A 14,299-nucleotide genomic window follows, 5' to 3' on the forward strand; every position below is an offset into this window, starting at 1 on the left:
ACTCTCCAAATGTTTTTCAGACACATTTTCTCATTTGATACCAACAACTATCCTTCTGAATATCTTCATTTCACAAATAAATAAATAGATATACAATGAATTAGTGGTAAATCCAGACCTGGTGTTCTGTATAATCTCTTTCTCACCCTATCATATTTCCTCTTCACTCCATCACCACATAACAATTTGCTACATCTTCTGTCCCATTCCTAATGCAGTTTCTTTTTATTGCCAATTTGCTTTATATCTGTTTGTATAAGAATCTGTTCCTTCTATAAACCAGTAATTATGAAAGATCAGAGTAAGTTTACAGGTAAAAGCGTAGCCTCAAGTAAGATATTTAGGGATAAAATATAAAAATCACTATCTTTGAAGTAATAGTCAATCTACTACCACTGGCAATTGCTATTTATTTGCCTTTATCCTTTCAGCTTCTTCCAGCCAAGATTAGTCTGACCATAGTGGTTTTGAGGGGAGGCTTGCATCCTGGGTTTATTACTTGTCATCCATGGAAAAGCTACTTAATCTACCCATGCCTCATTTTTCCTATCTGTAAAATAGGTGATGATAACAATAGCATGTACCTCATTGTCTTACTGAAAAAAATTATATTAGATAATAAATGGAAAGTGCATAGCATAGTCCCTAGTATGGTGTAAGCACTGAATAACTGTTGGTTATTCTTCCTGTTGCAAAGCTTCCTGAAATATAGTCATATGAATTTTGAATTTTGTTCTGTAAAAGGTTTTTATTTTGTCAGTAATAATTACCAACTCTTAGGTTCATATTAAGATATGAACAGTATTCACATATCACATATCTAGTGTGACTCTATATGTGATTCACATATCACATATCTAGTTTTCTATTTCTCTGCCCACCTAAGGTAAACTTCATAAATCGATATTTATTGAGTAACTTTTATAGACTCTTACAGGCTCCACTGTTGTGGTTCTCAACTGGGGATAACTTTTCACTGCCAGGAGATATTTGGCAATATCTAGAGATATTTTTCATCAGCAGCGCTGGGAAGTGCTACTGGCATCCAGTGGGCTGAGGCCGGGGATGCTACTAAATATCCTAGAATGCACAGGACAGACCCTATAACAAAGCATTACTCAGCCCCAAATGTCAACAGTGCTTCACTATTGAGAAATCCTGCTCTGTTGAAAAGAGGGGAAGCAGAAGACATCGTCACTGCCAACAGATTAGTTAGAAAATGCCTATCAGGTAATACAAATGTGTTCATAATGATACCTGTTAACGTGGAGACAGGTATCACTTCATCTTCATTTCATCCTCAGAACTGATTGGATTCATGAGAAGGTGTGCAAATATGGACACAACTGCATGTTTAAATAAGTCACAGTGGCCTTGAAAAATATGCCTTAAAGTCCTCTCGTTTACAAGGAATCTTAACCTTGGTTGTTCACAAAAAATCTTAATATAAAAATTAGGTATTATATACCAAAAGACTCTTTCCAACCACTTGCCATATTATTTATTGAAGCTACTTGTTGAGGGGCTACAAATTATCTTTTTAAAGTGAAGACTACATAGTAGGAGCGCTAGTTTAAGTAAGACAAGTTGATATGTTATATGGCATTTTGAGTGGATATAATCAAATGGTATTTATTGACTGGTAAATTATCTTTTTATGTATATTAAAATATTTCATTTTCACAGTCAATTGAATTAACTGATGTTTACTGGCATCTGCCTTTGGTTAAGCAATTATTTGTTCTTATTGTTTTCTTGCTCAAGATAAAATCATTCTCTTTTTTTACCTGCTGAACACTTTCATTTGGCGATCTTAAACCTATGCACCAAAACGACAATTTGTATTGGACTTTTGTGATAAATTTTTGGTAGAGATAGTTGTGTGTGTGAACATGTGTGTGTGTGTGTGTGTTTATTTAGGTTTCCACTTAAAGTTCAGTGCCAAAGCTACCGTACTTATACATTTTCTAAATGTGCTTTAAGCAATAAGTTGTACAACATTTTTAGAACATGTGTTAAGCTATTTCTCTAAGAATGGAGCCCTTAACAAAACATAAGCACTCTGCATGAGATCTTAGCAGCAAAGTGCTTAAAAGATAAAGTAAGAATTGGTACCATGGGAAGAACACCAGCTGTAGAACGCACAGGTCCATTATGAGAAGTATGGTAGTGGGTAGGGAGAAAATGATTTAATCAGGAGTAAAACCAATTTTATTATAAGGGCACGCAGGGGGTGTGGCACCATAGTGAGAGGGACATTTCAAAATATCTGACAGATTTCAACAACGTGAAAAACCCGTTCTTTAAAGTGACAGTAAACCCCATCAGGTCTCCCTTTTTGATGCTATTGTTAACAGTTGACTGTTTAAAGCTGGCCTGCTAAGATGCTGTCGTCCTATTTCAATAGTGTGTAGCCAAATAAAAGACTAATTGTTGAAATACAATCAATCAAAAATGATTGCAGGGCAGAAAGAAGGTCTCCTCTGCTGATTTCGTTGTGGATCAAATTATTGTGTTATGGCCGAGGTAGGAATGAAGGCTGAAAGGGGAGAAGAAAATAGCCCGTCTGAAATAAACAGATTCACCTTCATTCCTTCTCTTTGCAAACAGCCAATTGAGCAAGAACATAACTTACTAGCCCTGGGAGTAATAGTCCATTTAGAAAAAAAGATCTGATAAAGATTTCGGCTAATATTTTTAAAAGGACATGAAGACTATTAGCAGAACAGCCCATGCAGAGATCCCCTATAGTGACAATTCTCAGCTTTTCTTACATTTTTGGTGTCAATTCTCCTCTGCATTCATAAAACGGACACAAGCAAGCATCTGAATGTGAGCTTCAGACATCGGTAAGGAAACACAATTCTAGTTGACCAAATACCTATTAAGTTCTGGCCAAGATCCTCTGCTTTCCCATTAACCCCCGGGTTGTCCAGAATGATTAGCTTTAGTTTTCATTAAGCCCAGAATCCAAAATCTTTTCTGTGTTGTACGTTCAGAAAGACAAACGCTGTGGATCAGCAGCAATGCTTTTATGCCTGCTTCCTTTTAGTTGTATGCAAAGATGTCACTTTCAGACCCTAGTACATCCACTTTTTGGGTGAGAATGATTCCAGACTTTCATACTGAAGACGAAAAGGAAAGAAATAATTGCCCAGCGTCTCTTTATTTCTTCTAAGAACTTTATTGTGGCCTTTATTTTCTTTAATATTTAAATGTCTCAACTCACTCAAGCTTCCCAAGCAAACATTTCCGTTATTTCTAAGAGGAGTTGGTAAGCACTTGTGGTTTGTCTTTAGTGTGTTATCATTTTTGACAGCTTTGCATAGCCTACGTAGGCCAACAGGGGTCTGTCTAATATTGTTGCTGGGCACATTTTCCTTGCTGAGATGAAAACTAAAAAAAGATATTTTTGAAGCAGTAAGAAGGAATTAATATCCTTTCTCACTCACTATTCTATTCCTTGCTGACTTTATATTCAGTGAAAAAAGGAAAAAAGTGTTACCCATTATTCCCTTGTACATAGCAAGGCTAACACATGTAAAGCAATAACTCATTTTCTATTGCCATGTTTAGCATATGTCTCCTGTTGGCTCAGCAAGGCCTTTAGGCCGGTCCCTTGAGCCGGCCATCATTGGCAACTCTTAGCCCCTCGGCCTCAAAACCAAATAGCTTTGAATCATGTTGAGCTGTGATGCTAATTTTCATACTGATGCATTATGGGAATAAATGTATCTGACATACTGTGTCAATGGCACTGTCTCTTTGTGTCTCTTGTTTTTTGTTAGCTGCACTCCTACAGATGGTATTCCATTGAAAATGTTCCCGTCCTACGGAAAAAAGGGAAAAAAAAAAAAACCATGCACAGCACCAAACCTCTAGGTGCAGAAGGCTGTTAACGGTTGCTGATGATAGTAGGCAAACATTAACATAATAATTAGTGTCTTGTAATTGTTTCATTAAAACCAGTTGTTCCATTTCTCCTCGTGTTTTCCCAGAAGAGAAGCTGAATTTGGACGACAGCCAGTGGGAGGACATCCACGTTGTCACCGGAGCACTGAAGATGTTTTTCCGGGAGCTGCCTGAGCCGCTCTTCCCTTACAGCTTCTTTGAGCGGTTTGTGGAGGCGATCAGTAAGTACCTTACAGACAGGAGCGGTTGGTGCAATAACCTGGCAGTGTGGAATTACTATTAAGTAAATAATAAGAATGGTGATAATAGCAATCATGGTGATGATAATATCCCCAATGCTCCACAGCTTTCATTTTAGTTTTGGTGTTTTTGATGGCTTATTCTTATTTCTGCAATATTATCTAAGTGTTTTGAAAAATTAAGAAAAAAAGAAGAAGGCATCCTGTTTAGGGTGGCCAGTTTTCAACTAAGCCTCCTCAAATGAAAATAGCTTCTCATGCAATCTGCTTTACAGGGGCCACCTTCCACCTCCCTAGCCCCTACCTTTATACTTTCCGAATCACAGTGAGTTTAACTGAGTTCAAGGAGATTTTGAAAAAGAACCGAAGCGAATTACATTTCATTAAAGAGGTGTTAAATCATCAGCTGAGGCATCACCTTCTCAAGGCTTGCTCACCCTACACCCACCAACACTAGTAAAGAGCTGGCTACAGTTTGCGTACAAAGTGTGAATATTAAGTAATGGAAAGTTTCTTCTGTTAAGCTGGTGGCCTTATGGGAGGTTGAGTTGTATCACTTACTAGCCAATAGTCGTTGTATACTCCCTGAAACTTCCTTTCTATTATTTTCTCATTCATAACACACGCACACACGCGTGCGCACACACACGTAATAACGAATGAATGAATGAATGAAAATCTTTCCAAATGCAAGGAAACTTCTGCTATTGATTCTCGGAGCAGCAACGATTAGTGCATCTCTAAATTTAACATCTTAGGGTGTACTTACTATGATTGTGACAGCTTGGAAAAAGTTTCCTGGCAAGCAAGCTGATTCAAGGAGGAAAAAGAAAGAAGAAAGAAAGGTAAAATTAAAAAGCTTGCAAGCCTGGCAGGAGCTTAATTAAAGTCCAAATGAGAATAATCTCCAAGAAAAAAAAGTGCTCTACTTAGGAGGTCTGATCTTGGATGGCTGTGTGTACAGTGTTCCCATTAGGGGGAGTGGGATATGGGGAGCCTGTTGGAAACAGCCCCTCAATATGCCCTTTTATTCTGTTTTTCATTTCACAAAAGTCTTCACGCTTGTTTAAAGCACTGGCAAAATGATATCAAGAAGAATAAAGCAGAGCTTATTCTCCCAAGGTCTTTCTCTTGCTGCCTGCTCACAATTTCAGATGTTGTTGTTGTTGAATAGAGTAGCAGTGCTTTAAATATGGGTTTTGAAGCGAGGCTGGAGCTCGTATTCCCTGTCAGAGTTTTTATTTCATGAGCCCTCTGCTTCTCGAGAAGAACAGTATTTTATAGTTCCCAGGCTCTCTTAACTTCTTTTTAAAAGGAGGAATAAAGAAAAAATAAACAAGCATGAATTTCCCTAACAGTTTATTCTGATATTCCATCTTGGAACACTCAAGCATGGAAGATTACTCATAATGCGAAGACAGTGTTCTGGTAAGACGTTGGGGGCTTTTGCATTTGGGTACATATTTCTGATTACGTATGTTTAGAGAATTCATACAAATTTCACATCGTGGTCACCATACTTTTAAGTGAGAATTGTCTCATTTGGAAATATGCTTGTGCATGTGCTGATGTGAGGGCTATGATGTAGGATACCCATCGTTTAAGCTTCCTTTAGTTAACCTGATTCTGAAGATATTAGGCAAGCCATTCCCTTAGTCTAAGAGATGTGGGAAGCAGGCCCTCGAACCCATGAGAGGTTGTGTCCTTTGAATTTCCATAAAGAGGAGGACGATCTCTGGTCTGTCCTAGACTTGACTCCAAACTGGACAGAATTTCAGAATTATTGGCATGGTCAGAACTTAACAAAGCAGAATTGAGGTAGGCAGCGTGATGTTGTGACTGATGGCTATTGAGAGGATTTTTTCCAACACCTGTCAAATAGGCTATGGAGAAAATGAACGAGAGAGTGCTTTAGAAAGTCCTTTAAAGATGTAAGATACTGAGCAAATGCTAACAGTGTTTCTCCAGATGAGCTTCATTTGAGAAGGTAATCTAGAAGCAAAGAGACGGGAGTTTTTCCTTCATTGCTCAAGGCAAGGAGAATCACCCTCAGCAGGCTTGCCTTACCTAACTCATGTAGTACATAGTATTTTTAAGATGTCAAATGGAGGGACTAACCAAGAGGCTGATATGGCTGAGAAATATGATGTTGGAAAGGGACATATGTTTGCTAATCCATGCATTTTTGACATTAGTTCTCGAATTCTCAACTCAGCTTGAGGTTGTAGTTCATGTTTAAATATCCTTAAGCAATGGCAGAATGGCCACATAGTTCCTTGGAAATGGCAAAACCACACCAGAGGAGGCACTTTTACTCCACGGTGCACTAACTGAGTAAAAAAGTGTTTCCAAAATATAAGGACATCCATATCCAGTCCCAGAGAAGTGCTGGGCTTTATCATAGCTCTCGCTGCCTCTTGTAAAATCTATACCATGAGAAGCTCAACAGACCTGCCCATGAATTCTTCACTCTTTATGAAAAGGAACCAGCCAGGTGAGGTCCGTCTGCAGGGGAGATGTCCCTATAGGCTGGCTCTAGGCTTCTTTGATCATCTTCATCCATCACTTCTTTGCTCTGTACCTGTGGAAGGTTGACCCTAGCCAACTGTATCACAGAGGTGCTCTTGAGGGCTGGCTTCCTGCTGCTACAGTCAGTGGAAGTCTCTGGTGATAGATGGCAGAGGGAGGGGGAAGGAAAAGACCAACCAGTTTTTTTAGTTTATCCTCCACCCCCTATCCCTTGCCCACCCATCTGCCTCAGATAGCTTCTCTACCTGAGGATCCATGATGTCCTCCATGTCTTCAGCCCATTCTGGTTCCATCTTCCATCTGGTGATGTGGACCCTCCTCCCTTTGTCCCTCCAGCCTGGTAGTGGCTTCCTGCAGTGGCTGGTTTCTTGGTGACTTCAGGCTTCCTTATTTGGCTCTCAGCTTCTTCATCACATGGGTAACCAGTTCCCTGCATCAAAATCATTCCCTCTGTTGGTGTAAATGCTTGAAATGATGTCTGGTCTCTGGTTAGCCACTAGCAAAACTCCATGCCAGTCACTGTCATGGTTCATGTAGCTATAACGTTATTTTCCTTTACTGTTTCACTGACCCCAAGCCCAGTTTGTGAAGGCTTAAGATTTCTGTTTGGCCCCAAATTGAGAGATCTTCTGTTACCCTTTCATGACAGAGTGAAAAGATGAATAGACCAAAAGGAATAGACCAACTGGAATGCTTTGCTTCTGAAGAAGAAATATTTTTTCGTTTACAAGCAATTAATGATCATTTGTGCTATTTGAAATACTGTTAATTTTTATTATATGTTTGAAAGTCATCATTACATATTCCAAGAAGAGGAAACAGAAGGCATTTACTTTTTTAAGTAGTTTCTTTTTGGACCAAAAACAAGCATTAATATGATAAGAACCAACAATTGCCATAGTGATTCCCTGTCTGATAACACCCATTGGGGTAACAAAAACACTAGCGATTGTTTCATATTTCAGAATCCAAGTACTGCAGCTATTGATCTGAAATTCTATACTTGAGGTCAATGCAACTGGGTCACCTGCAGGTTATTTCATGGGGATTTAACCCACTGACTGCAAGGACTCAATTTTCTGGAAATGACTTGTGTTGAAGGCATTATTAATACTGTAAATGTGAACTCAGTACAAAAACACGACTTTAGAGTTTTATGATAGGTGATGCAATCTTGTGGCTAAAAGCCTGCAGGGGGTCTGGACATTTCCAGTACATCTAAATCCTATGAAATGTATGAAGTTTTTCCTCTATTCCCATCTCTTTTGTTCTGGTAACTCTACCGATCCAAAGAAAAGAGACAACAAACAGTGTCTTTTCTATTTTACTATCTGCGTTTTCCCAAAATTCCTGGGTAAGGGAAAGAGAGGAGGAAAACTTGTTGACACTTTTTATAATTATCTAATTTATTTCTGAAAATAACACAGGAGACACAGAAGAAATGGAAAAATCATGTGGAAAGTAATTTCTAGCTCATAAAGTTACTATGAGAATAATACAACATAACATTTTCTTTATATTAGGTGCTCAATAAATGATTTGAAAGAAATTCATTTTTCAGAGGAAAAAAGTAAGTCACAAAAAATTTCCCAAGTTCGTATGGCTCAGAAGATTAGGTTTAGCATTAAGCTGCAGACTCTAAAACATAAATACTTTCCATCATCCTACATTGCATTTCTGGGACTGTTTATCTAAAAGAAATCTTGCTGGAAGAATAACTAACAACTAACGAGCTGTTGCCAAATATCTGTCTGTTACATCATCCTATATAAAACCTATATATCCCATATCATTCTATGTAAGATCGTGTCATTTCTGTCTTTTTTTTTAACCAAGTTTAGAATGAAATGATCAGAAATTTTAGTATTGGAGTTCTAGGTTAGAAATAAGTTAAAACTTTCCAAGAGTGAGCTATGTTTCAGTATTTACTGTTAGATATTAAAAGCATCAGTGCTTTAAATATTGCCCTCTTTGAGTACATTTTAACCCGCCACTGTATTATTTTTGTAACCAGTTGTTCACCTATCCCCTTTTGAAATTCATTTAGATATATACAATGTTACTTTCCTATTTCATAGGAGTACCTGTTTCAAGCTGAAGTGTTATTAATGTTCCTTTTTACAGTTCTTCACTTTTATCAAATTACAACATGCACCAAACCAGATTCTATAGAGGAGTTTATGATGAAAAGTGATGGATTGGGCCCTATCACTTCACATCTCCAGGCTTATTCATGAGAGGAAACCTCCTTCAACTATTTCAGTTTTCATCTCTTTTAGTAGTTACTTTCATAACTCTGGATAATATCTCTACTTCTTGACTTATCTACTATAGATAATACCTAATATGAAATATTAATTTATTCTACTTCACTTCCTCCAGCATTTGATCGTCATATTATTATATGTAGATGTTGAATAATACACATAAACCTCTGTTTCTTGTTTCATTCAGCATTCTACAGTAACTCCTAACTTTCCTTTGTAAGGTAAATATATTTTCCTTTCTACCCTTTCCTTTACCTCTCTTCCTTTCTTTCACAATCTCTGGTTATTAACTCCTTTAAATTTTAATAGTTTGACCAATTAGAAAACTAATAAACAGTGTTGATATTTGCATTACTATGAGTTTGTAAGTCTTGTTCATTACCTGTCCAAGAGGTTTCACAAAGATTCCTTCTTTAGAATTCACTGTCACAATCCCTACACTTGTCAAAGAGTGTTCCTCACCAGGTCCAATAGAATCTGTTTTATTACACTCCAAAAGTTGCTTAAACTCTTGGCCACATTTGGTTCCCTTTATAGTTGGATCGTGCTTTTCTTGTGCAGATTTTTTATTTATTTTTTTCCTGGCGTCTGTAATTGCTTTTCTTTTTCTTTGCTTTTTTTCTTTTATAATGTCCTTACTCATTTCTGACACTATTGCACAGAGTCCCGATTTACCAGGATGGCTTCTTTCTAGAGGCTTCTGCCATTCTAATTCATATTGGAGTGGTGCTTCCAGGGCTGCTTCAGGGTGTTCAGATTTCTTTTTGTCTTCTGAATTAGAGGCACTGGTTCCTATAGGACATGTGTATTAGTTTCCTATTGCTGCCGTAACAAATTACCTTGAATTCAGTGGCCTAAAATAACAGTGATTTATTACCACATATTTCTGTAGGACAGAAGTCTGAAGCTTAGTCTCACTGAGCTAAAATCAGAGTGCCGGAAGGACTATATTCTGGAGGCTCTGCAGGAGAATCCACTTCCTTGCTTTTTCTAGCTTCTAGAGGTTGCCTGCATGCCTTAGCCAGTGGTCCCCTTCCACCTCCTTCACAGGCAGCAGTCACATGACATCACATCACTCTGACCTCTTCTGTAGTCAGTCTCTCTCTGACTTTCTCCTCAGTCCATTTTCCAGTTTTGAGGACCTTTGTGATTATATTGGGCACCCCCTGGATCATCCAGGATACTTCCCCATCTCAAGGTCCTTAATTTAATCATATCTACAAAATCTCTTCTGCCATGTAAAGTAACATATTCACATTCTCTAGGAAGTAAAGTATGGACATCTCTATGGAGCCATTTTTTTTTTTGCCTACACCTTCTCTACACCCATGTCACAAATGCGCTTCATCCATCAATTTTCATCTTCCTGTCTCAAATCTAAAGAATCATCAGAGTTGAGATAACAGTGAAACCATAGGTTGATTAGTAGATGAGCGGGAAATAAAGAGAAACGACCTCGTGAATTTCCTTACAAGATGTTTTATCTATTATTTGTGTGGGATAGGCTTAGAGATTTGTGTCAGGCCTGGGCCAAAGCTCATTTATTCAAGGACTGTCTGATAATTTCACCTCGGTCACCTTCACCTCAGCTCTGTGCTGCTCTTGCTAGAGCATGATTTAGGGTTTGTTGATTTGTTGTATTCTAAATTTCCAAAGTTGCCTTTTGTGTATAAAAAGAACTACTTTTCCTTCCACCCCTGAGCAGGGCCCCATCATGGGAATGCAATCAATGCTAACTCCAAGATCAAAACAACCTTATGGGTCCAATAGCAGTCCCCTTATCCTCATTTTCAGTTACTCTTAAACAATATTATATATATAATGTTTATTATATATCATGTTTATTATGCATCATATTGTTATATATCGTGTTTATTTAATATATGTGCATATACATATATATATATGTATTTATGTATATAACACTTGGAGATTAGGCAAGCCAGCAACAAACTGAGACAGTAAAGATACTTCATACAAGTCTTCAATTAAAAGGTTGTAGTCACACACTCATTTAAAGACAATATTTATGCCTAGTTTTGCTACACACTGATCAGTTAAGCAGTAAAACAAATTGTGAGAAATGGTATCCATAAGGTTGACTAAGCATCTTTAAAATCAAGGCACCGAAGGTAGAGCATACCCCATGCCTAGTCCTTAAATATAACTCATCCTACTATACATCTGTCAGTCACACCATCCTCGTATAAAAATGATCTAGGGCTTCCCTGGTGGTGTAGTGGTTGAGAGTCCGCCTGCCGATGCAGGGGACACGGGTTCGTGCCCCGGTCCGGGAAAATCCCACATGCCGCGGAGCGGCTGGGCCCGTGAGCCATGGCCACTGAGCCTGCGCGTCTGGAGCCTGTGCTCCGCAACGGGAGAGGCCACAACAGTGAGAGGCCCACATACCGCAAAAAAAAAAAAAAAAAAATCTAAATTAAAGACATTGCCTTATGTCAGAAAGTATCTATTGCATGTCTTAATGGTTTTTTTCCTATGGCCGTCATGCCATTTTACCTTTAAACTATACTTTCAATAAGTAATTGGGAAAATAAACTAGTCAAGTATATTTGCAAATATTTTCTTTACTCTTGACTTTATCTTGCCCTTTGGTCAAACTATTTCTGATGCATCATCAACTCCATGATGACACTCTGGGAGAAAAGAAACAGAGCTTGCAAGGCACTTGACTACGAATAGCTGCTAAACATGAAAGCATGATAGTGACAAATTACCTTAAGACCAGAGAAAGGAAAAAACAGGGTTTAAAGGGTCACCACAGAGAAAGCAGAGATATAAAAATAATGTTGTAGAAAAATATTCTCTACAGCACCATTTCAAGGAAATTTGAAATTAAAATAAAGGTAGATTTTACAAATACTCCCCTTTAACTACAGTTTCCACTGCAAGGTCACAGACTTGGCGGGGTTTTTGTTGTGGTTGCTTTTTAATCAGTGTGTTTGTGTGTGTGTGTGTGTGTGTGTGTGTGTTTTAGCAAACTAGAAATTTTATGGCTGATGCCTAGCTTGTCTCTTAACTCATTCTAATTATATTCATAATTAAATTGTAAAAAAAAATAGTTGACTAGAGCCAAATGGCTTGCACAGGTGTCTTTTTGTAGGAATGGTTTAGTGCTAGATAATAAACAACTGGACCTCCATCTACTTAATTTGGCTTAATGAAAAGTCCTTTATAAGTAAAACTAGAAGGTGATTCAGAACTAAAATTGGACCTCGACGCTGAGATTAATTGAGTGGTAACACATCAGCTCCATTAGAAAACGTGGTGCTTGTCTTTTTGCTTTTCCTTAAAACTTTCTTGCACTTCTTTCTTCCATAGCCTTATGAGGTCAGTTTTCAAAGCAATAAACTTCAAGCTGAGCGATGAGCCAGTCAGCCTTCATGAGTCAGCTTCCTGAGCATCCCTGCTCCCACTGAAGAGAGGTGCTTTTAAAAAATATATAGCAAAATGCCGAATTTCTCGTCAGTACCTCAGTGGAAAACAGTTATCGTGACCCTGTCCTCTAATGTAGATTTAGGTCACTGGTTTTCATGGGCTGTTATCAGGGTCACAGCATCACTAGATCCTAATGAAAATGAGGGTTTGTGGCCTTTGAGATGCCAGTCTCATTTCACATTCTCAGGTTAACACCAGTACTGCTTTGTGATCACCACAGAGAGACCTTCCAAAAAGTTTTCTGCCGACCCACTCCCAACTCTGATTCTGGCCACATTTCTGGGAGAATGACCTCTCCTACTTCCCCAGTAGGTTTCTTTTCTCTCACCCAGTCCAGCGTGGTTCTAATTATAAAGATAAGCTAATGCTGCAACTGGCTTGCCGTTTCCTTTTGAGGAAAAGCCAAATTCTTTGTGAGGTCTTCAAAGCCCTTCATGTCTGGTTACCTGAAAGTTCTCTTGCCTGGACCATGTCCTTCAAGCCCGCTGATCTCCTGGCCTTTCCTTGAATACCCCAGGTATATGGAGGGTCTTCGTCTGCTCAACCCCTCTGCTACAGGCATGTCCCCATGTTGCCACTCACATGTTCACTTTTCAGTGAGGCCTACCTCATCAGAGAAGCTAACATTTCTACCTGTGGGGCACACCACCACCTCCATTCAAATTCTGAGTCCACTATTTACTACCTTTAAGACCTTGAGCAAGTCCTCAACCTCTCTTCACCTCAATTTCTACAACTAGAAAAAGGATGTAAAAGTAGTATCTTCCCCATGGGGGCTGTAGGGAGTTTAATGAAATGCTAATTATGACAAGGCACTTATTTACGGGTTTCTGGCACGTGACATTCAGTGAACGTCAGCTAGTAATATCAAATCAGTGTACAATCAGCCTATCCTTCGGGTCACACTCTCAAATGACCTTCCTGTCCATTCCCACAATCTTTCCACTCCTCCGATAACGTGTCTCAAGTGACACATATGATCATCTTTATTCTGCTTTAATATTTGTTTCCAAAATTCCAGACAGCACCAAATATGTTTAAGATAATAATCCAGGATATTCTCTTGCTTTGAGATCCAGCACATCCCACTTTTCTTTATCTCATGACATCTCTCCTTTGTTCTGTCAGCAGTTCCCAGCCCAACTCCACCTGATTATTCCAAAGCCTGTTACTTCATTATAGAACATACATCTCAATCATAACTCAGAGGCTAACCATCTTCTCCAACCTGACGCTGCCTTACTTCTACTGGATATTAATAAATGTGACATTGATAGTGACACCAGAAAAGACAACTTCAAAGTAATGCCTTCTCCCAATTGGGAAATTAGCTTCCTTGCTGATGGTGTTGCTGTGTTTTCTCTTGTGAAGGTTATAGGCTCATTGGCAGGAGAGGAGTTTAGGGTGTGGAAGGGGGAGGCTAGACACCTGCCTGTGCACATATTCGTAACACTGTAGATCTTTCTCACAGAAAAAAACATTCAAAGAGTTGTCAACTAAACCGTATTCGACAAGAAGTCATTCCTCCTCATTCACAACGCATAGACACAGGGACACACACACACACTCACGCACATTCTCCAAAGCGGAAATGTTTCATTTTTTTTCTTTTCAGCTCTCACAACTCATGACATGCTAGCTTTAAAAGGTAGACTCATTTTGGAGAATTCCCTGGCGGTCCAGTGGTTAGGACTCCACGATTTCACTGACGAGGGCCCAGTTCAATCCCTGGTCGGGGAATTAAGATCCCACAAGCCACGCGGTACGGCCAAAAAGAAAAAACTTTTACAATTATCTCAAGAGAACTTTCCTATTACTCTCCCTGAGCTATTTTTGAACCTTGATATGGGGTAAGAACTGATCCCTTACCCTGTTTCCTCTTGCTTGCTTACAGGC

At 38.8% G+C, this 14,299-nt stretch overlaps 1 protein-coding gene across 5 annotated transcripts in view; it reads left to right on the top strand.

Moving 5' to 3' along the window:
- ARHGAP15 (Rho GTPase activating protein 15) overlaps positions 1–14,299 on the top strand; it is a 616,446-nt gene that overhangs the window by 485,589 nt on the left and 116,558 nt on the right. For all 5 annotated transcript variants that reach the window (XM_024744104.1, XM_024744108.1, XM_024744105.1 and 2 more), the window contains one exon: positions 3,999–4,133. In XM_024744104.1, coding sequence (XP_024599872.1) covers positions 3,999–4,133 — 135 coding nt within the window. The remainder of the gene's footprint in view (positions 1–3,998; positions 4,134–14,299) is intronic.

This window comes from Neophocaena asiaeorientalis, unplaced genomic scaffold (genome assembly GCF_003031525.2).
Source record: "Neophocaena asiaeorientalis asiaeorientalis breed wild unplaced genomic scaffold, Neophocaena_asiaeorientalis_V1.1 scaffold11, whole genome shotgun sequence".
NCBI classification, from domain to species: domain Eukaryota; kingdom Metazoa; phylum Chordata; class Mammalia; order Artiodactyla; family Phocoenidae; genus Neophocaena; species Neophocaena asiaeorientalis.